Raw genomic sequence first — 23,764 nt, 5'->3', positions numbered from 1 at the left:
CTAAAGCCATTCAGGGGATAAAAAAAATTAAAAAAATATATATGTCTGATCCACATGCATGTGTGGGTACACTCAATCCTCACTGCAGGCCTTAGTACCTAACACTCCAAGCTTGGTGACATCACATGGTGGGATGTCATCACGCTGGGAGCACAGGTCCTGCTACCTCCAGTGAGGAGTGAGGGTTCCATCGCATGCAAGTGGATAAGGTGATTATTTTTGTAATTTTCTTTTTATGGATCTGTTGACATTACCAGGGCTAGGGGGTCTGTTATGTATACTGTGGCACAACGGAGCACAAATATATTTAATGAGGGGCACTAAGGGGCCATTACACTACGTGCAGAATTATTAGGCAAATGAGTATTTTGACCACATCATCCTCTTTATGCATGTTGTCTTACTCCAAGCTGTATAGGCTCAAAAGCCTACTACCAATTAAGCATATTAGGTGATGTGCATCTCTGTAATGAGAAGGGGTGTGGTCTAATGACATCAACACCCTATATCAGGTGTGCATAATTATTAGGCAACTTCCTTTCCTTTGGCAAAATGGGTCAAAAGAAGGACTTGACAGGCTCAGAAAAGTCAAAAATTGTGAGATATCTTGCAGAGGGATGCAGCACTCTTAAAATTGCAAAGCTTCTGAAGCGTGATCATCGAACAATCAATTGTTTCATTCAAAATAGTCAACAGGGTCGCAAGAAGCGTGTGGAAAAACCAAGGCGCAAAATAACTGCCCATGAACTGAGAAAAGTCAAGCGTGCAGCTGCCAAGATGCCACTTGCCACCAGTTTGGCCATATTTCAGAGCTGCAACATCACTGGAGTGCCCAAAAGCACAAGGTGTGCAATACTCAGAGACATGGCCAAGGTAAGAAAAGCTGAAAGACGACCACCACTGAACAAGACACACAAGCTGAACGTCAAGACTGGGCCAAGAAATATCTCAAGACTGATTTTTCTAAGGTTTTATGGACTGATGAAATGAGAGTGAGTCTTGATGGGCCAGATGGCTGGATTGGTAAAGGGCAGAGAGCTCCAGTCCGACTCAGACGCCAGCAAGGTGGAGGTGGAGTACTGGTTTGGGCTGGTATCATCAAAGATGAGCTTTTGAGGCCTTTTTGGGTTGAGGATGGAGTCAAGCTCAACTCCCAGTCCTACTGCCAGTTTCTGGAAGACACCTTCTTCAAGCAGTGGTACAGGAAGAAGTCTGCAAGGTAAAAAAAACATGATTTTCATGCAGGACAATGCTCCATCACACGCGTCCAAGTACTCCACAACGTGGCTGGCAAGAAAGGGTATAAAAGAAGAAAATCTAATGACATGGCCTCCTTGTTCACCTGATCTGAACCCCATTGAGAACCTGTGGTCCATCATCAAATGTGAGATTTACAAGGAGGGAAAACAGTACACCTCTCTGAACAGTGTCTGGGAGGCTGTGGTTGCTGCTGCACGCAATGTTGATGGTGAACAGATCAAAACACTGACAGAATCCATGGATGGCAGGCTTTTGAGTGTCCTTGCAAAGAAAGGTGGCTATATTGGTCACTGATTTGTTTTTGTTTTGTTTTTGAATGTCAGAAATGTATATTTGTGAATGTTGAGATGTTATATTGGTTTCACTGGTAAAAATAAATAATTGAAATGGGTATATATTTGTTTTTTGTTAAGTTGCCTAATAATTATGTACAGTAATAGTCACCTGCACACACAGATATCCCCCTAAAATAGCTAAAACTAAAAACAAACTAAAAACTACTTCCAAAAATATTCAGATTTGATATTAATGAGTTTTTTGGGTTCATTGAGAACATGGTTGTTGTTCAATAATAAAATTAATCCTCAAAAATACAACTTGCCTAATAATTCTGCACTCCCTGTATTTATACTGAAGGGTCTCGGTGTGGTGAGTTATTCATACAGAGGGGCACTATGGGGCCAATATTTATATTGGAGGACACTATGGGGCCATTATTCATACTGGGGATACTATGGGGCCAATATTAATATTGGAGGACACTATGGTACCATTATTCATACTGGAGGACATTATGGTACCATTATTCATACTGGAGGACACTATGGTACTATTATTCATACTGGAGGACACTATGGGGCCATTATTCATCCAGGGGGAAACATGGGGCCATTATTCATACTGGAAGACACTACGGGGTCATTATTCATACTGGGGGCACTATGGATCCATTATTTATATTTGAGGACACTATGGGCCCATTATTCATATTGGAGAACACTATGGAACCATTATTCATATTGAAGGACACTAAGGGGCCATTATTCATACTGGGGGCACTATGGATCCATTATTCATACTGGGGACACTATATATAATATACTGAGGGCACTGAAGGGGTTGGGATGTAAAAAAAAAAAAAGACAATGAACTATATTCATTTTTAAAAACTGATGCAAAATGGATGCAAAGGGGCCATTAAAAATGGATAGATGGCCAGAAAATAGATGCACATACTGATGAAAAATGGCCATAAACAACGACTAATGGCCATTTTTTGGCGTGAATGTAGCCTAAACCAGCAGTGATAAAATGATGATACTGATTGCTGCATGTACTAAGGGGGGGGGGGGGGGGAGTCTTAGTAATGGGAGTATGGAGGGATGATTTAATAGTATAGAAGGTGGACATGTTACATGCAGTCTTCTGGCTTCATGCCAACATGATGATGTATTCATGCAAAGTCCAAGGCAATGATGACTTGAAGAAAGTAAAGAATCATTGTAGGGTTGACACTGCTATTAGGCTTTTTGCAAGAGGGCATGGAAAACAGTCAAAACTGAAGAGAAGAAACCATGTTGCATTCCAGCTACATGGGCCTCAGAAGCTCATGTATCTCCTGTGGCCTTGGATCTTGTTACCTATAGATCCAGACTCCCCCTGAGGTGATCTCATACTTGGGGAAATCACTTTTTATCTTTTAATCAAAGTCCCATGACATACATCTTCTCCTACACAATGCCAGCCATGTCCTCTTTTTTTAACCTCCACTTGCAGAACTTTGTTTCTTCAGCTTCACTTATCAAAAAGTTCAAGAAGAGTTATTTATATTCTTGATATTCCTAGTAATACCTTTACTTCACCAGTATGTTCGCTTTGTGAATGTTCTTCTAATTTCCTAGATTGTATCATCACTCACTCATGTTTCTTCTTCTCACTCTCAAGCACTTTGACTTCCCCTTGCCATGCCCCTTGAAGATATTTGAAATGTTGGTGCTGCCAGGAGAACAGTACCCAGTAGTGTGTATTGGGGTTAGCAAGGAGTCATCTCCTCATGGCAAAATTCATTTTCGGACCATCAACCTCAATTCACTGACCTCCTGGTTCACAGACCACAGAGACGGTAAGTGATTTGTAAATCTGTCTGTGGACTGATCTTCTCCGTACTGTAGCTTTCATAGACTTTACCAATTTTATTTTTTATATGACCTCATTGATTGACCAGTTGTTTTCTCATCTTTTGTCAGAGGACCCATGGACAGGTCCAGTGCAGGTTACGCAGATTGGATATGATCAAGTCTTGGTACTCACAGAGAGTAAGGACAACCTCCTTCTACTCATTTGTCTTCTTCCAATGCTCCTGAGTCTCCCAGTTAATGACTTAATCCTTATTCCTATGGATACAGAATATAGATATCCACAACTCTTCTTTATTACAGATACACTAAATTTCGTGAACCATAGAGGAGAATCACAGCATTCAGTTTGTCTTCCTACTTTTTCTTTCCCAGTAGACTCCATAGGTGAGACCTTGTTGCTCATATAGCATACTTTTCAATATATTTGATTCACTTTTTTGTCTTTTGCTATAACTGTTTGTGTTATATGCAGCAGTGGAATTGTTTTGCCAACACTTAAAGTAGCACTCCCACAAAAATGTTTATTCTCTCAGAATAGGTACATGATGTAAACTATAGTTAAGGTAATCTTCTTATTTGTATTTGTGAGTTATAACTTCCCTTCTCATCCTCAGCTGTGTCATGTGACCAGCACTCTGATCTCCAACTGACACAGGACAGGTAGTCAGTTACTTCTCTGTTCATTCCTATGAGACTGACATTGAAGAATACATAGAGAAACTGGCTTCCTGTCCACATAGAAGATGCTGTTAAGATGTGTTATTTGGAGAGTCAGTGTTGGACAAAGCTAAAGATCAGAAGGGAGGTTATAACTCACAAATACAGTCACTGTTAAGAAAATTACATCATGTACCTTTCTAACAGGTCAGAGAATAAGAGTTTTTGTGGGAGCGCTTAGGGATTGACGGTTTAGAATATGTATCCTCAAATATTCTATTAAGGCATTCTGAATTAATTGAGGGAAGTCTCTTATCTATGACCTCCATCAATTAGACAAAGCACAAAGCAGCAACACAAGTATCTCTCTCTAGAGGACATGACAGATCTATGCATTGCACAAATGGCCTAATGATTTCAATGAGAACTGTGTAATGCTTCTTTTTCCCTGCGGAGGCTCTGCATGAAAAGTGAACACTTGTTGCTATGTACCTCCAAGATTACTACTGATCTCCAGGGCTTTTTAGCAATGGGACCTATTTCCAAGGAACTCTTCTAACAAAATGGTATTGTCCAAAATGGACTACCCCTTTAACATGTTTTGTACTGTATTTTATTCATTCTGAACAGTCTATATTTTTAGACTTACTAATCCTTTTCTGATCCAAGACTTATTAGGGATATCTGATTCTTATCTTCTTAGCTCTTTCTGGAGACTATGTCCTGGTTTTAAGGAACAGAGGCTTCCAGGTACGGAAATTGCAGTCATCAGAGGTAAGTCAGCATCCTCTTTTCATGTACCTTGTTAATAGAAGAAGGATATGGATTTGCGTATCTTAAAAAAAAAAAAGTATAATTCACTTTTGTAGACCTAGTTTTGTTGTTTAGATAATAAATTCTAGAAGATGACACTCCTATGGTCACCATATTAGGTGGTTGAGTGTTGTAAACTTGCTCACAATGTCAGTAGAATTTCCTGCAGACCCTGTCGTGTAGACATCTTTTAGAGAACATTGATGGTGATTTTTTCTGATACGGTCCATTTTTGGGACCATGTGGTGGTATTGAGTGTTCCTGGTCTCCTATTGCTGACAGATCAATGGGGTGGGCTCCTGCCTCAGCCAGCTAGACACAAGAAGGAAGGGAAGCGGAAATGGCTCATGGGACATCCAATAAATTTAAAGTTTAGCAAAGTCCTTGGACAAACTACATGGAGGCTCCTTCAGCACATTGTAGGAGAATTGGCGTCTTGTGATGATCAACAGAGCAATGGTACACTCTACACCTCCACTCTATTATGTCTAAGATCTGTTATCTTCCTCAGGTTCTGGTTGACTGTTCAGATCGCAGTTTACGCTTGTTGTCTTCAGACAGGTGAGAACATGGAGACTGCTTACTTCTTACTAAAAACTGCTCATAGCCCACAATATCAATACAGATTTCCTTGCGTTCGTCCTGTAGTTCCTTGAGTAGGTACAAGCAGTTTTGCACATATCTGCCAAACATTGACAGGCTATACATAATATATATACATAATTTGGGGAGCTCTTGGTAGTCCACAGTGATGAGCGGCAGGGGAAAAATTAGAATTTGTGATATTTCGCGAATATTTGGGTGAATATTTATCATATATTGGCGAATTCGAGAATTTGTGATCTCCAGTCATTATTTTCTTGATTGCGAAAATCGGCAATAGGAAAATTCGCTATACGAAAATTCGTGACCAACACTACTCCTAAAGTCAAAGATATTGCAGCCTTCTCATTGGCCCACAAGCAAGAAGCAGTGAGGGATCATGGGTACTGATGAAAAAAAAATCTAGAATATTCGCGATTACGAAGATATATCACTATATTCTAGATATTCGTGAATTCTCGAAATCCCAATATTCACGATAAAAATTAGCAATTAGAATATTCGCGATAAACACTAGTAGTCCATTGACAGATCTGCACCAGCATCCCTGGGGAATATAAGGCTACCTGCCAGTACTTCTCATTATCATATTATAGAAATGTCTCACTTTTATTCCCTGGGTTTTCTCCATAAGTTTATCTGCCCATCTTGCCAGAGCCCAGTACAGCACTCTACTACACATGCAAGCTTTAGCCGTCAGTATAACCTTAGAGACATATGAAGGTACAGTATGGCACCTTAGTTTTCTATGGGTTCTTACCATGGTTCCTTCAGAAGAGGAAGTCATATGGAGCCATAATAGTCCTCTGTTTATAGACTCTAATGGAGACACTACTTCACATCTGAATTCTATTCTTGTTTTCTCACAGAAGAAAGATCATAGTGGAGGCTCCACAGGCTGACAACAGCAACACAAACTTATACATCCATGAATGTTAACCTTCCAATGGACAAGATAATAATCCTCATCTACTGGATCCCTAAGTACTAATCCAGGATCTTCTGTACCCGACCCCTTCATGCTGCACACCTGCTGGGAAGGAGCTGGGAACCCATGAGGGTATGTTCACATGGGCAAAACCTGATGCTCGTCTGTAGAAAACGGGCATTTTCTGCTGCATAATGCACATTCAAAAAGCCATCGGCAACTTTCCATCGACCACCAAAAAAAGACCAGCTGATGATTTTGCCACTGATCTACCACTGATTTTTCTGCTGTGAATTTTGCCATGTGAACCTTGCCTAGAAAGACATTACTTGTTGTGACCCCCTTGTAAGACATGGTTCTTCGGATAAGGACTGGAATCTGTATTATTATATAAGCTTTGCATATTGGCACTGCTGTGGCAGTATTGTGGGAGATACTGTCTGAATGTCTATGCAGTAAAACTGTCTCATGCACTTTTAATATGTTTGTTGTACTTCTGTGGTTCTGGTCAGAATGTGGACACCTAATAAAATTACAACGATATCTCATATTAAAAAAGGTGACATTACATTGGGAATAGGGCTTCAGACTCAGTTGGTGGGAAAGCTATTAGGTTTAAAGTGTACCTAAACATTTAAAAGATCTTATTAAAATTACTCTAAATGACGGAATTCATTTTTGTAATATACCTATGAAGTAGACACCTGAAGGGCAAGTGTCTAACCTGTTTTGGAATATGTACATGTTAGAGGTGTACGGGTGCACAGATTCCACTGCGGCCGCAGTCAGTGATGTACAGGCAGGAGCATACCCTACATCACTTGCAGATCTCCTGCCTGCACCCACTCCGCTAAAAACCTCTACACAGATGTGCTTTGCAAGGCCTATAGCAGATCCGAGGGAGCGCAGGAGCTCTGCATATGGAGTAAATACTTTTTTTTTTAAATACTTGTATTCCCCATATAATAATTCTGGAGTATCTTTTCTTAGGACTCTGTGTTGTGCTGTTCCTCTGTTCATCCTCTTAGAAATGTATGTCTAGACAGTCAATTGAGCGTTATTATTCTCCTTGTTAATCGGATGTGCAGTGATGTAATTATCGAGGTCCCAGGGGGTGCGAATGGGCCTGGTGGGAAAAGGGAACCAATCTCAACTGTATCTGTGTCCCCAGGACACAACTGTAAGTAAGAAGTTAGTTATGCTCTCCTCCCTTGCTACTTACTGGGCTCCACAACCCTTACCTTTTAAGTTTTAACCTGCTCCAGTGCCAATGCTCTAGAGGTCCCTGGCTTTTCTTTTTTTTGCATTGCACAAATGGCCTATTGATTTCAGTGAGAACTGTGTAATGCTTCATTTTCCCTGCGGAGGCGCTGTAGGAAAAGTGAACACTTACTGCACCTGCAATAATGTACCTCCCTGGTCCCTTGCTTTTCTTTTTTTGCAGAGATGACATGCTGTACCTTCACGTATCCTCTGCAGCCAGTCGCTGACCCCAACAGTGATACCTTCATGTATGGCACGTGACCACTAAGGCCAGTGAATGGATGTAGTGGTCACGTGGACTTACGGCCACAAACTGGCAGCGACCGCCAGAGTAACGGGGGAAAGGGATCTATGTCCAAAATTTGTCCTGGGGCCCATAGAACTCTAGATACACTCCCGGAAGTATGTCAAAAAGCAGTCTGGCACCGTGAAGGGACTCACCCATTGAAAAATAGACATGCTAACACCTAGATGGCAATTTAGACATGCATTTTCAGGAGGGATAAAGGAACTGCACAACACAGAATTCTAAGAAAAGATCCCTCAACAGTATTATTTATAGGGATTGTGCCGTCTTAGATATTCACGGCATAACCACAGGAGAGCCGCCGCGCTACAGTAGATTGGAGGTGGGGATAAGGGGACCCCGATTCTGGAGATAGATGTGGGTCATTGTGTTCGCAGGGATGAAAAGAACACAAACCTTACAGCGTCATCAATAAATATTTTATTACAGACAAAAAAGACAAAATGTTGCACAGTGAGCGCTCACCTCCCCCCCCCCCCCCCCCTGTATATTGCAGCTGGATAATCTATATGTATCTCCATAGATCCTGAAGCCACAGGGAATATATTGCTGATTGGTGGGTGGGTGTTGTTCTCTCTCATAGAATAAGAAACGGGATGGTACCAACACACACAGTACCATCCAATGACCATATTCAGGCAGCCATCGAACTAAGGAGTCAGGTGTCCCCTGCGGCAATATGGTACAGGTTCATACTAACCCCACGTAACCCTCATGTAAAACTGTGGTATTTCTCCTATTTTGGGAGGTATAAGGCACTAGAAGTAGAGCGAACACAAGTAACATCCCCATCAACAGTGACGACAACTTGCAGAAGCGGCCATAAAACTTTGTGCTTGTGTCTGACTGTCCGGGCCTATGGACAGTGCCAGTCGCTATCATATGACGCAGGGGAACACAAAGCTGGGCAAAGTCAATTCAGAATCTAACAGAACTTATGACATTTCCTAATTAGTTCTTATATTTTTCATTTTTGGAAAACAGAATATCTCTGCAACTCGATACGGAATAAGAGTAGCTAACTAATCAAAAGCAAACATCAAATTGCGATGTAACCATGAGGCCGCCCAGTGGTTGCCTCTGTACAGATGAAATATCTGCAAATCAGAATTACCACAATTCTAGGATAAACTACCGGCAGATTTGAAGGTTGTGTATTGTGTTCAAAGATCAGTGGTGAAGGTTCTCAAGCTTTTTTTTTTTTAAACCCTTATTTGCACACAAAAAAATTCTCCTATACCCAGTACAAGTTGAAAGGGTCACATCTAGCAGGACAAAAAGATTCACCACCATTGGAAGAGTGACATAAAGTGACAGTAATACACAAACTATCGATCTCAGTCCGTAGATTATCATTGCACAATTCCAGGCAGCCGCACTTCACTAGGGAAGGTTTCATTGGCAGTGAAGACATATCGATACTTTGCAAATTCTTGGTGGCAGTGAAAGGACATAGAGGCAACAGGTTCCAGGAGAGCAATAAGCAACTCCTCTGAGAACCTGAAACTCATGATGTCAAATCCTGGCAAAGTCTTTGAATCAATAGAAAACACTCTGCAGGAACATCAATGACGTGATGCTCTGCAGAAATCTTGGCGACTGTGGTAAGGTGATCATTAAAGACATCTGGATTTTGAAGATATAACACTATCCAGTTAGTGAATCAATGCTCTTCAGAATCACTTCTGTGTAAGAAGAGATGGAGGTGGATTATCTCGCCAAAGTCTCTTTCAGATGTTTGGATTAAATTAATCTAAAGCGTCAAAAGTCCGTTATCCAAGCTGATCTTCATACGTTTTCCGGAAACAGTCTCCAGCCGGGAAGAAATCCCAACACCTTTCTTGGTACATCTTCCAGACATATGACTCCTGCATGGGAAAGCAACATGTCATGCACAATGTCATCTACTCTATATATGATACCATGCTTATTTAAAGAGGTTGCACAGGATTAGAAAATCATGGCTGCCTTCCTTTAAGAAACCGCAACACATCTGTCCAGGGCATGTGTCTGGCATTGCAGTTTTGATCCAAGTTGCAATACTACAACCTTAGGACAGGTGTGGCGCTGTTTTTTTTTTGGAAGAAAGCAGCCATTTTGTGTTCCAATCCTGGACAACCAATTTTTTCAGCATTATATAATCAGGATATCCTAAGGCCTCTTTCACACGGGCGTCATATTTTTGGCCCGGATAAGAGGCGGGTGCGTTGCGGGAAAATGCGCGATCTTTCCACGCGAGTGCAAAATATTGTAATGCGTTTTGCATGCGCGTGAGAAAAATCGGCATGTTTGGTACCTAAACCCGAACTTCTTCACAGAAGTTCGGGTTTGGGTTAGGTGTTCTGTAGATTGTATTATTTTCCCTTATAACATGGTTATAAGTGAAAATAATAGCATTCTGAATACAGAATGCATAGTACAATAGCGCTGGAGGGGTTAAAAAAAATAATAAATAATTTAACTCACCTTAATCCACTTGATTGCGCAGCCCGGCTTCTCCTCTGTCTTCTTCTTTGCTGTGTGCAGGAAAAGGACCTGTGGTGACGTCACTCCGGTCATCACATGGTCCGTCACATGATCTTTTAAAATGGTGATGGATCATGTGATGACCGGAGTGACGTCACCACAGGTCCTTTTCCTGCACACAGCAAAGAAGACGACAGAAGAGAAGCCGGGCTGCGCGATCAAGTGGATTAAGGTGAGTTAAATTATTTTTTATTTTTTAACCCCTCCAGCGCTATTGTACTATGCATTCTGTATTCAGAATGCTATTATTTTCCCTTATAACCATGTTATAAGGGAAAATAATAATGATCGGGTCTCCATCCCGATCGTCTCCTAGCAATCGTGCGTGAAAATCGCACCGCATCCGCACTTGCTTGCGGATGCTTGCGATTTTCACGCAGCCCCATTCACTTCTATGCTGCGATTTTCACGCAACGCACAAGTGATGCGTGAAAATCACCGCTCGTGTGCACAGCCCCATAGAAATGAATGGGTCCGGATTCAGTGCGAGTGCAATGCGTTCACATCACGCATTGCACCCACGCGGAATACTCGCCCGTGTGAAAGGGGCCTAAGGATAGGTCATCAGTATAAGGGCTGTTTCACACGAGCGAGTCCATTGCGGGAATCGCGCTCCGTGTGTGATTGTGATCCTCTGCTCTGGACTTGCAGGAGCGCACGGGCATTATCATGATTTATAATGCTGTGTGTCTCTGCGTGGCCTTTTTTCCACAGAACCATAGTGACATAAAGCTGTCAGTATGATTCTGTAGAAGTAAGGTCATGCAGAGGCACATAGCATTATAAATCATGATAATGCCGTGCGCTCCTGCAAGTCCAGAGCAGAGGATCACACTCGCACATGGAGCGTGATTCCCGCAATGGACTCGCTCGCGTGAAACAGCCCTAAAAGGACCAGGACAAGGACAACCCCTTTAATGTGAAAATCCAGATACCTGATAATACTTTAGATCACAGATCATCACTGATTTCCAGAAGGAAGGGGCTCAAACCCCACAATATGCAAATCAATAAAACGAGTAAAGGTGGAGAGAAGCTCACCTGCCCAGTGTGTTCTGTCTCATCCTTGTTAATGAGGTACATCAAGAAGAACCTATGACAGAGGGTACAGAATGTGTCAGGACGTCTCTTTTCACAGATAGACCCATCATTTCTTTAGGCTCCCACTACTCACATATAATTGGCCAGGTTATGTTCTTCAAAGGTATGTGTCTCAAAGCCGTGCGGCGTCGTGTCAAAGTAATCACTGCCAATGCCACAGATGAAGCATTTGGTCTGGAGACAAAATAGTAATAAATGGTTGTTTTTATGAAAAAAATAATAATTCCAGGACCAAAAGGATGGAGTAAAGTGAAACACAAGAGGAGGATAAGGCGAAATGATGAGGGGCGAGGTAGTAAATGTCTGGAGGATGAGATCTAACAGAAAGGCAGGAGCTGCACAATGTTCTTCAAGGAGTTGGACGTTATAAGAAAAGCATGGCCGCTATCTACAAAGACAAAGCCTCAATGGAGCCAGTGAAACTGCAATACCGCACACAACCCATGGACAGGTGTGGCGCTGTTACTGGAAGAAAGCAGGCATGTTTTCCTAATCCTGTACAACCCTTTTAAGATTGATATCTAGTGGCTACTCTAAAAGAAAAAGGGGAAATATAAAGTAATAAGTAAGAAAATTGATTAGTGGTGGAGCTAAGGTCATCAGTGGAGTGTGACACGTTGACCTGTGTAGCAGAAATAGTAGGCTCTTTTTACATTGCATATTTTTGACCATTTACTATAGGAGGAAGGAGAACTATGACCATAAAATAGATGCCTCTGAATGGCATCCACCCTCCATACAAAAAAAAAAGTATACTGCACGGTATATGTATTTTTTTTTTTTACTTGATCCTCTGCATGGAAAAGCTAAGGCTGCGGAGCTAAAAATTGGAAATCCCGTCAGATGTTGGATCTCTTTTGGCATCCAGAGAAATAGAGGCCTATGGGACCATTTAATGGTAAATAGACACAAAAGACATTGTTTGCAAAAATGCTTTAAGGGGGGGGGGGGATTTATGAAGGCATCTCTAAATCTGTCTTTGCTGTCCATACCATCCAATCAATCCTGTTGAATAATAATAGCTGTGGTCTGATTGGTCTTTTATAAAGTTTTTATAAATCAAGTGAAAAGTGTTACCTCCATATCTTCCTTCACTTGTTCCTGTTGGTCTCTTAGTTCTCCAAAAGCATCAATGATCAGACCTGGTGGAGAAGAACATGTATTAGTTATGGGTTATGATTTCTAACCATTTTCATGAAGCCTTGAGACTGGACAGATAAGCATTCATCAATGTCTGGGAACAAGGCAACAGAGGAGTAGCCTACCCTGAATGATGGCCAGAAGGATGACGATGACAAAGAAGAAGAACGTGATGTCAAACACCACACGGTAAAGTTCATACTCGTCTCCTGCAGGGTCTTCAATCTCATCACCGATACCTCCACCGGCTCGTACACCAACATACATATGGAAGAGGTAACACTGTATGGAATAGAGTCCAAAGCATTGTGTATTAGGACAAGTAGACTTACACTAGTCATCAAATGCAGATAGTGTATTATGTAGGTATCTTCTACTTGTAGCATTACTCTTAGGGACAGCACAGAGAGCACCTATGGTCACATAATGCATAACAATAGACATGTATGAGGCCTTAAAGGAGTTGTCCCATCTTAGATAACAGTTCACCAAGTGATCAACCTGGGGCTACTCCAGGAGAAATGTAGTATTGCATTGTAGCCATTTGGACAAATGGCCAAAAGCCATGGAAAACATGGATGACTTGGGTGCACCAGACTGGGAGTTGCCTTTTATAATGCGGCTTACCATTTTTGTGGAGTCATGAACATACTTACCAACATTGTTGTTGGTAAATTCGAGGCATATAAGCTCTGCCCAGGGAATGCCCAAACCCACCCAGAACCAACCAGTTATGGATAGGGCTTACATAAGCCCCACCAATTTTCAGCCTGAAACGAATTTGCTGGGACTGTCTCTGCAAATTCAGAACTGTTGGCAACTATACATGAACAGGATAATCCCTTCTAGGACATCTACAGGACAGGGGTTTAGTAAACACCGCCTTTAAATACAGATATGATACTCACAGTCATCATATCATCACACTTCATGTCCGGTTCATCTTCATCCTCACTCTTGTTATAGAATTTACGGAAAAAGTTAAAGGCGACCACTGTATAGAGGTATACAACCACAGCCAGGAAGTCCCACTGTCATCATGAGCTGCCATTAAATAAAACAAAATTAAGGAGAGGCAAACAGGACACAAAAAGTACAAAAACACATTTCTGGAACAGTATTTCTATCTACTAGGTGTGCAGGAAAATTTAGGAGCACTCCCTGAGTCACAATATTGTGGTAGGTATGTCTGCATGACCCATTCCCATTTACTGCCCCCTAGACTGATCGGTGAAGGATTTCCCTCAGACCTGTTTGCCGTTGTGAGTAACTGATGACAGGATAGTACGTAGGGTCTTCACTCCCATAGCGATATCCAGAAGATGAGCAGCAAAGAAGAAGTTGTTGTAGTGTCCGAGAAGGGACATGACCAAATACCAGACCAGGTACAGGAAAGACTAGGGGGTCAAAAAGAACACAAGAGAATGGCACTTTTTAATATGGAAGAATTACTACCAAAGAAGAACAGCATCTGCACAGCTAAAGGGGTTCTCCTACTATACCCGTTTATGGTATATCATTAGATTGAATCATGAATGTGGTAGTCCAACTACTGGGAAACCTATTGATACAGACAGCAGTGTTTTGCCTGAGCCTTGCAGAAGGGATGCAACCAAACATACACTGAATGAGGTCACACTTCCATATTGTGACCAGGAGATAATGAAACGCAGGAGTGCCTTTACTTAGCTATTTCTGTATCCCCTATGGCAGTGGTTCTCAATTCCAGTCCTCAGGACTCACCTGCCGGTCATGTTTTCAGGATTTCCTTAGTATTGAGTAGGTGATAAAATTGGTGTCAATGCATCAGGACTTACCACAGGTATTCATTCTGTGGGATATTCTCAAATCATGACCGGTAGGTGGGTCCTGAGGACTGGAGTTGAGAACCATTTCCTTATGGATCCTAATTGGGCATAGCCATCTCTCCAATGCTGGGAAAAGCAAGTCATTGAAAGAAGGTTACCCAAAGGCCCAATATGTGCTGGGGTGACCACCACTATCCTAAAAGGAAAGGTTGGATGAGTGCAGTATCGACCAAGTGATGAATGGTCATCATGGAAAGAAACATGCTATACTGCCTAGTATCAAACCATACACCCCCTACTAGTGGCAGCTACAATACAGATCCAGGTTTTAGCCTCCATTATCTCATAAGGGGGAGATAATATTCTATCATAGTACCATTAAAGTTCCGTAACCTTTTCCCATAAAGAACCTAACAAGTTATTGCAATATGGTTTGCAAAGAGGTATTGCCCAAGGAAAGAGAAACATCTTGCTAGTGCCACTTTGTAGAAATGGCCCCCTATGAGTCAAAATTCTGACTTTTCAAGAAGCCTTGTGACATGACAAGGGAAACTAGCCTAAGCCAAATATCCATCCATAGAGAGCTGTTTCGGGTGCTTGCCCCTCGTCAGTACAGAGTAGGATTCTGGCTGAGTGCGATGCAGCTTAGGTAGTGTGCTAGGTTTCCTTAAAGAGGCCAGCTGTGTATGGAGACTCCTGTCATGTCCCAATGCTTGTTAAAAAAGTCAGATTTGACTCCTAGGGAGCCACTTTCACAAGGTGGCATTAGCGAGACAGTTCTCTTACCATGGGAGATGCCTCTTTGCATATTCTTTTACAATGGAGCATTGCCAATAAGTCTCCATACTATTGAGCACTTCCAGTAAGTCTCCATACGGGAATGGTCTCTTTAAGCAAACCTAGCACACTGCCTAAGCTGTAGTCTAGTTTAAAAACAGTACTCACATTATTTGTGAAGACAACTCCAAATTTCCAGATCTGGTACTTTATGTCAATGGAGGTGATCCTGTAGTAAGGAAAGAGTACATATTTAAGTCAGGACATAGCTGGATAGACAATGAAATGTTCCATTACAGGTCATGAACGAACACAATATGAGAAAACTGTATGACAACTAAGGACAGAAATAAAATGATATGGAACATACTCTAGTTCATTTGGGTAAATTTGAGGATACATTTAGTTATTAAATGAACACTCCGAGCAAAACTGATAGACTGTGTTATAACTAGTGCATGACATTGGGGATGGAGTATGACACAGGGCTTGGCTGAGGGTGCATGTGTTCTTCATGGGAAGAGGCTAATGAGAAGTGTCTGGCAGCGGCTAATCTCCCCCTGTGAGAAACCCAAAATGTCTGACCCCATGTGTTTACCCCAACATCTGCCATCAGGAATGGGTCAGGACATCCCCAGTGGCATTAGATGATTGGCTGGCCCAAGACGACATCCATCTCTTGTGACCACCTTAAGTGTAAATTTGTGATGGAACTCAATCTAGATAAGATATCACAAATACTTAAGGACCATGGGTGACGTAGACAGAATAAGACATAGACCCACCATGTTAGGAGAGATTTATCTGGCTCTCGTTTCTTCCCATTCTGCGAGGTGATTTCCAAACTGGCCAGGTCTATTCCCAACAGTTCTGCGATTCTTTCACGGCCATAGATGTCTCCATATTTATCCAGTACCTGGAAGAAGAGAAGGGTTTATTAAGGGCGAAGCTGAGATAGATACCAGTTCATACTATGTTGATGCATCAAAGGCTTTTACCTTTCGTTTAACAAATTTGTCCCAGTAATTGCTTGGAAACGATCTACAAAAGATAGATAAAATGTCAAAAGAAATCAGCAAACATCAAGATTTCTTCACTCCAGTTGTGAAACGTTGAACTCTTTTCCTCCTACTTTGGGAACTTACGGAGTATTTAAGACCAGGCGATCCCACTGCCCTTTTATGTCATCATCCTCTGGCTGCTCTGTAATATAGACACCATCGAATTCCAGTTTACGTGCCAACTCTTTCTCCCGTTTGAAGATGACTAGTGGTACCTAGTGAACAGACAAGCCATATTTAATCCTTGAGTCCACTGCCATATATGACATGGTGTGCTATGGACTTTCAAGACGTCAACTTCACCTTCAGACAGTTGTAGCCAATGATGCACAGGAAGGCAATGAGAGTATGGACTACAGACAAAAGATACAAGGTTGGCTGCATATATCCCGTGCTTTCCTCCAAGAAGAAATATACCACACTATCTTCCTCATCTTCCTCATCGCCGCTTCCCTCATCCAGAATGAGTAGATCTTCCTGTAATCCAGAACCTTCAAAATCATCCTCACCTTTTGGGGAATCAGATACCTGCAAATATCAATGTAAGGTTAACTATGGAAGTGACTATCAAATATCATATTATCACTGAATACAGCTCATTGGTGATGTTCCTGAAACTCACCTTGTAGAAGAGCAGAATGAAATTAATAGCGAATGCCAAGAAGAGCGCTAGGAACCGAAGGTTGTAGAAATTCCTAGACAGATAATTCTGGAAAGGAAATAAAAAAATTAATAAAACATAAGTGGATAGATATTCATAGCTATGGGATATGATACATTATCATAATTGTATAATAAATGAATATGCAGGATATGCTTTGTATATTTATATTTTTTTATGGAGAAAGCAATAAAGATTATAATTTATTTTTATTTTTTATGCAGGACACTACAATTTGTGTATGTTAACAGAGGCAGGAAGCTGCTACTAACACTTTGAAGTCACCTCAATAGTGAATGTTGTAATAAATACGGTAATTGATTAAATTAATTAAAATTTAATTGTTTTAGAAGCTGTATTAGCTCGCATGGGATAATCGATCCAGCAGTTTAAGTTTATGCTTAGGGCTGTATTTCAACATTGCAAAGTTAAGAGGAACCGTAACTAACCAAGAATTTTATTCTCTGGATCTCCAGTTCATTCCAGAATTCAAATCCTCCGTCTGAAGTTTCTGGTTTCCTTTCTTTTACGGTTGCCTTCTTCTTTGGTGCTTCAGTGACCTCTGGCTCCCTGGGTTCCTCAGGAGGTGGAGCTTCTTCTTCCACAACTTCACCCTTCTCTCCATTTTCTGAACTGTATATAGTGAAAGGAAATATAAGGGGTGCAATTATGTGTAGGTGCAATTGCAGTACCCCAGTATGAGGAGTATATACAAATGGTTTATTCCTATTGTTATATTATATACTGTTATCTGTACACCCGGCATGATCTGGTATGGTTGGCAGGGACAAGGTTAACCAGCCTGTTCCTCTCCATCTTGGCAGGAGTGGGCTGGTCCTACTTCCTGTCCAGATAGAGCTCTAGTCTAGAGTGTGTTAGGAGAGACGAAGCAAGTCCTATGTGCTTCTTTATCGTCGGCCTCAGGATCCACACACCAACCAATCTCTGTGAAAGTTATTGCTTCTGCCACAGCAAGAAAGAGAAAAAGAAAGAAGGAAATCTGCATGCCAAGCATTGGAGTCAGCAAGGAAACCTTTTATTACAACTATACAGATTTTGCTGCTTGTGAGGGACTACAGTTATGACACCCATCACATTTAACCACATCCTGGCCAGACATGCCTTTAAAACCTGTATCCCACAGTGGACACTACAGCCATTACAGTTTCTAGCTAGAGATTATAGAGAGAGAGAGAGACTTTAACAAGATAGCAAACCAAGAGTGCCATGTACTACAACTCCTATTTTACACAAAAGAAAAAAAGAGATGTTTATTTTTCTACCTCTGGCCTGGTTTCCTGACTCCTACCATACCAGACATTGGCCATTGCACTACTAAACCTCCTGGCAGGCACCCATACAGCCACCAACATCAAGGGCACCCCAAACTACCATTAGGCAGCATTTCCCAACTACAGGGTGTGCCCCGAGGGAAGAAAGGGTGCCCCCTTCTTTCAGTACACCAGCCTTAGGGAGAAATGGCCTGAGGGAAACCACTGTGACACATCCTATAATCAGAGCCACTACCAATCCTATGTTCTACTCTGGTTCCTCATGGGGCTTGCTGCACAATCAAACAGATGTTCTAGTGCAAAGTTAGAATTGACCCGATATTCATTTTTCTTGTTGGGCCTCAGTAATGTTCAAGAAACAGTGCCATGATGGAAACAGGCCACATCTTCACTTAAATAGATCTGAGTCACAATAGAATGCACAACTCATGGACACGACTGGCACTGTTTAATTATATATATTGTAGGAAGGAACAAGGGGCCATCATTGATGGTCGATGCGTGTCACCAAGGTTCGTGGCCTCGGTGAGGTAAGAGACGTTTTTTTTCCCCTGAAGTGTCAGTATTGCAGATTGCAGTCTGACAATTCAGCTGTTTAGTATGGCTGTAAAGCTGATCCGGGACGGTAGCCAAAGTGCTGGGTGGGTGGCTACTCCCCACGTTCCAGGCTGGAGCTTCGGCAGGTTTAAAAGTAGTCAGCACTGTCAAGTGGTGTGGATCACTCCTCTCTGACAGGGGAGCGCAGTCAGTCTGTGTTCGGGATCTGAGGCTTTGCGCCATGCTGGAGGGCTGAGAGCCGCATGCTAGGAAACAGGCCCCCTAAAGCCTGTTGTGGACCGTTGGTGGAAAGACTGATCGTTTTGTTCCTTGGACTTTCCATTTTGTGAACTAACACCAAGACTGCGAACTGTCATTTAGTTTTTTCCTTATGTGTGAATAAACACTGAAGTTTTGCTTTACCAACTGGTTTTTGCCTCTGTATTGCGTCCGCTTACCCTGTCTACCAGAGCGAATACCCACAAAATATATATTTATCCCCACTTGTCAAACAGAATAATGTGCGTAAAGACCCCCTACTGAACTTCATTTTCTGATTGCTAAAACGAAGGGGCAGACACAACCTAACATTATGATGATTGGTGGGGATCCAGGTGTTGAGACCCTGACAATTGTTAAAATTAAGCAGAAGAAAAGCTCAGCGAGGCAATGTGCCCCTTCACTTCTGTGCTGTTCTGCTTGGCTCTCCTTAGAGAATGGAGCAAATGGTGTACAGATTCATAGAAAGTTTTTTGGACTTCCACTCAGAATCTGTACATCACTCTCTTGGAGAGCCAAGCGGCGGAGCTGAACAGAAACAAAGGGGCACCACACTCAGAGTTTTAACGGACAGTGTGAAGATTAAGCACCCAGACCCTACTAAAACTTCTGACATTACTATGAGTTACCGTTTAAGGTATTCCTCAAAACCTTGATACTCACTCTGCTTTTTCCGGTTCTGGCTCTGGTGCTTCTTCCACTGGCTGCTCTTCTGGAGCACCATCCAAATGAACGGGAACGTCGTCCTCCTACAAGTAAAGATTCATAGTCATTATTATTATGGAAATGTGTTATATGGTTGAACATTTGGTTATATAGTGGTACTTAAAAGTTTGTGAATCATTCGTAATCTTCTATATTTCTGCTCAAATTTGACCTAAAACTACATCAGATTTTCACACAAGTCCTAAAAGTAGATAAAGATAACCACATCAAACTAATGAGTCAAAAATATTAGACTTGGACATTTATTTATTGAGGAAAATGATACAATATCACATCCTTGAGTAGTAAAAATATGTGACCCTTTAGGATTGGCAGATTATTTGATGATGAAATTAGAATTGGGTGTTTTAAATCAATGGGGTGATAATCAAGTGTGAGTGAGTGGATGACCTGTTTTATTTAAAGAATAGGGATCTATAAGAGTCTGATCTTCACAACATATTTGTGGATGTGTATCATGGCAAGATCAAAGGAGATTTCTGAGGACCTCAGAAGTAGAGTTGTTGATGTTCGTTGGCAGGATAGGGTTACAAAACAATCTCTAAAGAGTTTAGATACAACTAATCCAGTCAGAAAGACTGTTTCCAATTGGAGGAAATTTTAGGACCAATATTACTCTCCCCAGGAGTGGTCGAGTGATCGCACTAAGAGAAAGGTGTGTAGTAGTCCATGAGGTCACAAAGGTAACTTCGAACCTTTCTCACATTAGGTAATGTTAATGTCCATGAGTCCACCATCAGGAGGGCACTGAACACCAATGGTGTTCATGGCAGGATTGCAAGGAAAAAGCCACTTCTGTCCAAAAAGAACATGACTGCAGTTTTCTAAAGATTACCTGGACAAACCAGAAAGCTATTGGAACAATGTTTTGTGGACAGATAAAACCAAAATTGAGCTTTTTGGTTTAACCGAGAGGTGTTTTGTTTTCCAGAAAGTAAAACACTGTTTTCCAGCATAAAAGCCTCATCCCATCTGTGAAGCACAGTGGTGGCAGTATCATAATTTGGGCCTGTTTTGCTGCATCTAGGCCAAGACAGCTTGCCATCATTGATGGAACAATGAATTCTGAATTATACCAGCTAAGACAAATGTCGGGACATCTGTCCGTTAGCTGAATCTCAAGAAAACATGGGTCATGCAACAAGACAACCACCCTAAGAGCACAAGTCATTCTACTAAAGAATGGTTAAAGAAGAATAAAGTTAAAGTTTTTAAATGGCCGACTCCTGACCTTAATCCAGTAGAAATGTTGTGGAAAGACCTGAAGCAAGCAGTTCATGGAAGGAAACCACCAACATAACAGAGCTAAAGCTGTTTTGTACAGACAAATGTTCCTCCAAGCCGATGTGCAGGACTTATCAACAATTACCAGAAACGTTTAGTTGCAGTTATTGCTGCACAAGTGGGTTACACCACATACTGAAAGCAAAGGGACACATAGATTTGCCACTAACAGACATGATTTTAGATAATTTTCTAATTTCCAGTTCTAAATAACCAGTTCTAATATTTTTGACTCATTTGTTTGGTTTAGTTATCTTTATCTACTTTTAGGACTATGAAAATCTGATGTAGTTTTAGGTTAATTTTATGCAGAAATATAGAAAATTCATGAACGGTTCAGCAAACTTTCAAGCAAAACTGTAATTGCTAGAGTAAAATAACCTACCAGAAACCTTCTCTTCAATATGGGAGATCCCTCTGGTGTTGGTGGTTCGACTGGTGTGGTATCTCCCATATCGCCTAAGCCACCATGAGCATCTGGAGCACTGAGTCTGTAATGTCCACTATCCTTCTTCATGTCAAGCCCAAACATTTCTGCACCTTCCTCTTGTACTTCTTCTTTGCCTACATCCACAAAGTCCATAGCATCCCCAGACTCAGGTAACTCATCGCTAATGGCTGTAGGAAGTCCATCTCCGTGAACCTCATCCTGTGTGGGATCTGGCATACTGGCCAAGATTTCAGTTACAGTTAATTTCTGGGCACCCTCTACAAGACTACCTCCAAACAATGTGTGCCAGATGAGAAAGAATATGCCCTTGCAGACACTGTAAATAAAGTGAAGAGTTCCAAGGAATATGGTCCACAAAAATGAGGCAATGGCCATCACTATTTCCTTCATTGTCATCTTCTTGATCTTGTAGGAAAGAAAGTGAGAAACATCCCATCAATAAATTTTTCATTTCCATGATATAGTCTAACATATCCTTTTCCTAAGCTAACTTTTCAGCTTATATTGCACAGTTGGAGGCCTTAAACGGGTATTCAATTTTAGGAATCCTGTTAGGGAATGTAAGTATAATGACTTTTGTAACTCCATACATTTTTTCAAACTGTGCCATTGTAAAGATCTTCCATCCGCACCACCTAATGCCGCATGTTTGCTTACAGTCTATCTCTATTGGTGTATGGCCAGTGCTGTGATCCAACAGTGGTGGTCACATTTGCACAATTTCTACATAGAGTATGGCCTGGAAATCGGGTGCACGCATGGATCAAGAGATTTCTCTATTCATTGCTCCAATTGCCCTACTAGATTTATTTCAGTCTGGCTGCATAGGGAGCATGTCCTTTCTACTGTAGCTCTCTCCCTGTAAGGCTAGGGCTACACGACAATATGAGTTGTGCGTCAATAAGGCTACTTTCACATCTGCGTTTTCAATTCCGCTATTGAGATCCGTCATAGGATCTCAATAGCTGAAGAAAACGCTTGTCAATAGGGACAAAACTGAACTGAACGAAACGAAAATGCTCCAAAACGCATTCCGTTCCGATTGGTTGCGTCCCCATCGTGGATAGAAAAACGCTTTTTCTGTCCGCGATGTGGTGCGGAGCAAATGGATCCGTCCTGACACACAATGTAAGTCAATGAGGACGGATCCGTTTCCTCTGACACAATAGAAAACAAATCCGTCCCCCGTTGACTTTCACTGATGTTCATGACGGATCCGTCATGGCTATAGAAGACCTAATACAACCGGATCCGTTCATGACGGATCCATATGGTTGTATCATTGTAACGGAAGCATTTTTGCAGATCCATGACGGATCCGCAAAAAAGTTAATGTGAAAGTAGCTTAATTCGCGCGACACATAGGGCACAACTACACTGCAACATGTGTCAATGAGTTATGTGTCGCGTGACAATTTATATAATTAAATAAGTAGCCCTAGCCTGTCTACCGCCACGGGACTAAAAAGTCGGACATGCAGTACTTTTAGTCCGGCGGCCTCTCGCCGTGCACTTATAGTCAATGGGGACGGAGTGGCAGTCCGGGGGCACGGCGAAATAGCGGCAGGACGGATCCGACAGGGTGAATATCCTGTCGGATCCGTCCTGCCACTAGTGTGAAAGTACCCTAACTTAGTGGCTATACAACATTTTTGATTAAATGTATTGCAAAAGTATTCAGATCAAGGTGCTGGTTTTAAAAATGTTAAATACAAACCGGATTCCAAAAAAGTTGGGACACTATACAAATCGTGAATAAAAACTGAATGCAATGATGTGGAGGTGCGAACTTCTAATATTTTATTCAGAATAGAACATAAATCACGGAACAAAAGTTTAAACTGAGAAAATGTACCATTTTAAGGGAAAAATATGTTGAATCAGAATTTCATGGTGTCAACAAATCCCCAAAAAGTTGGAACAAGGCCATTTTCACCACTGTGTGGCATCTCCCCTTCTTCTTACAACATTCAACAGACGTCTGGGGACCGAGGAGACTTGAGTTTCTCAAGTTTAGAAATAGGAATGCTCTCCCATTCTTGTCTAATACAGGCCTCTAACTGTTCAATCGTCTTGGGCCTTCTTTGTTGCACCTTCCTCTTTATGATGCGCCAAATGTTCTCTATAGGTGAAAGATCTGGACTGCAGACTG

General features: G+C 41.7%; 2 protein-coding genes across 2 annotated transcripts in view; one reads left to right on the top strand and one right to left on the bottom strand.

The window, feature by feature from the left end:
* Nucleotides 1-6,957, top strand: part of MAP4K1 (mitogen-activated protein kinase kinase kinase kinase 1) — an 87,116-nt gene extending 80,159 nt beyond the window's left edge. The window contains exons 26-31 of the mRNA XM_044306231.1: nucleotides 3,205-3,382; nucleotides 3,507-3,575; nucleotides 3,699-3,782; nucleotides 4,759-4,829; nucleotides 5,380-5,429; nucleotides 6,341-6,957. Of these exons, the coding sequence (XP_044162166.1) occupies nucleotides 3,205-3,382; nucleotides 3,507-3,575; nucleotides 3,699-3,782; nucleotides 4,759-4,829; nucleotides 5,380-5,429; nucleotides 6,341-6,410 (522 nt within the window). The 3' untranslated portion in view covers nucleotides 6,411-6,957. The remainder of the gene's footprint in view (nucleotides 1-3,204; nucleotides 3,383-3,506; nucleotides 3,576-3,698; nucleotides 3,783-4,758; nucleotides 4,830-5,379; nucleotides 5,430-6,340) is intronic.
* Nucleotides 6,958-8,457: 1,500 nt separating this feature from the next.
* The window catches only part of RYR1 (ryanodine receptor 1), a 127,521-nt gene continuing 112,214 nt past the window's right edge, over nucleotides 8,458-23,764 (bottom strand). The window contains 17 exon segments of the mRNA XM_044305921.1: nucleotides 8,458-9,837; nucleotides 11,537-11,588; nucleotides 11,670-11,770; nucleotides 12,674-12,738; nucleotides 12,862-13,018; nucleotides 13,645-13,758; nucleotides 13,760-13,780; nucleotides 13,987-14,133; nucleotides 15,490-15,550; nucleotides 16,107-16,237; nucleotides 16,320-16,362; nucleotides 16,467-16,597; nucleotides 16,686-16,910; nucleotides 17,005-17,091; nucleotides 17,493-17,676; nucleotides 19,815-19,900; nucleotides 21,547-22,017. Of these exon segments, the coding sequence (XP_044161856.1) occupies nucleotides 9,742-9,837; nucleotides 11,537-11,588; nucleotides 11,670-11,770; nucleotides 12,674-12,738; nucleotides 12,862-13,018; nucleotides 13,645-13,758; nucleotides 13,760-13,780; nucleotides 13,987-14,133; nucleotides 15,490-15,550; nucleotides 16,107-16,237; nucleotides 16,320-16,362; nucleotides 16,467-16,597; nucleotides 16,686-16,910; nucleotides 17,005-17,091; nucleotides 17,493-17,676; nucleotides 19,815-19,900; nucleotides 21,547-22,017 (2,172 nt within the window). The 3' untranslated portion in view covers nucleotides 8,458-9,741.

This window comes from Bufo gargarizans, chromosome 9 (assembly GCF_014858855.1).
Source record: "Bufo gargarizans isolate SCDJY-AF-19 chromosome 9, ASM1485885v1, whole genome shotgun sequence".
In the NCBI taxonomy this organism is placed as follows: Eukaryota; Metazoa; Chordata; class Amphibia; order Anura; family Bufonidae; genus Bufo; species Bufo gargarizans.
The sequence above is the reverse complement of the archived record's forward strand: the minus strand, read 5'-3'. Positions and strand labels throughout refer to the sequence as shown.